The sequence below is a fragment of the Vombatus ursinus genome, unplaced genomic scaffold (genome assembly GCF_900497805.2).
Source record: "Vombatus ursinus unplaced genomic scaffold, bare-nosed wombat genome assembly UNPS02013369.1, whole genome shotgun sequence".
Lineage (NCBI taxonomy): Eukaryota > Metazoa > Chordata > Mammalia > Diprotodontia > Vombatidae > Vombatus > Vombatus ursinus.
In genome coordinates, this window is record NW_020953147.1 from 1 (window position 1) to 1202 (window position 1202).

General features: G+C 36.5%; 1 protein-coding gene across 1 annotated transcript; it reads left to right on the plus strand.

Moving 5' to 3' along the window:
* The first annotated feature begins 2 nt into the window (after positions 1-2).
* LOC114040530 (olfactory receptor 10AG1-like) lies at positions 3-926 on the plus strand. Its single transcript, XM_027858655.1, has one exon. The coding sequence runs from the start codon at positions 3-5 to the stop codon at positions 924-926; it is 924 nt and encodes a 307-aa protein (XP_027714456.1).
* Positions 927-1202: the final 276 nt, after the last annotated feature.

Consider the following 1202-nt stretch of genomic DNA (forward strand, 5'->3'; position numbering starts at 1 on the left):
AGATGGCAGGAGAAAATTATACCATCGTGATGGAATTCATACTTGTAGGATTTTCTAATTTTCCTAAACTCCAAGGGTTTCTGTTTGCAGTTTTTTTAATCATGTACATGAATATCCTGATTGGAAATGGTCTCATCATTGCAATAACCAAGACTGATCCAGCCCTCCAAACTCCCATGTATTTTTTTCTTGGGAACTTTTCCTTTTTAGAAATCTGTTACACCTCAGTCATACTCCCCAAACTGTTAACAAACTTTTGGTCAGATAACAAAAGTATTTCTTTGCTGTCTTGTGCTGTACAGCTTTGCTTCTTTCTAATTCTAGGATCCACAGAATGCCTTCTATTGGCCGTAATGGCATATGATCGCTATGTGGCCATTTGTAAGCCACTGAACTATCCTCTCATCATGAATCACAAATTTTGTTTCCAACTGGTGGTTTTCTCTTGGATCGGTGGGATCCCAGTTCAGATAGGTCAAACATATCAGATTTTCTCTTTGCCATTTTGTGGTTCAAACATACTCAATCATGCTTTCTGTGACATTCCCCCTTTACTGAAATTAGCCTGTGGGGACACCTCTATGAATGAGCTTTCTGTCTATGTTGTGCTTGTGCTATTTTCCATGGCTTCCTCTCTGATCATACTATGGTCCTACTTTAAAATCATTGCCCCAATCCTGAAGCTCCCCTCAGCCACAAGTAGATACAAAGCATTTTCCACTTGCTTTTCCCACCTTATAGTTGTGGGTTTATTCTATGGATCTGCTGCCATTATGTATGTGCAACCCAAAGCCAGTGAGTCAGAAGAAATTGACAAAGTGCTCTCTCTTTTCTACACCATTGTAACTCCAATGTTTAATCCTGTGATATATAGCCTAAGGAACAAGGTTGTCATTGCTGCACTAAGAAAATTATTAACAAAATAACTAGAGTCATGACGGAAATAGAGATTTTTAATAAGCCTTTCTTTAGTTAGAATTCCATTTGTCAGTTTCTACTACTATAGAAATTTACTTTTAATCTTGCCTAACTGAATTTGAAAACTTTTTTTTTCATTTATAGCAGATAGTCTCAATGGTACAGAATAGTTTCTCCCATTGCAAGGCAGTATCTAGTATAGCCATATGTTATAAAAGGACAAATACCATTTACATTTTGTCCTTTAAAGTTAAACTTCTCCACTCTTAAAATAAAATGATACT

Excerpts from the sequence above, each read along its gene's own strand:
- LOC114040530 (XM_027858655.1), top strand. The coding sequence starts at position 3 with ATGGCAGGAGAAAATTATACCATCGTGATGGAATTCATACTTGTAGGA.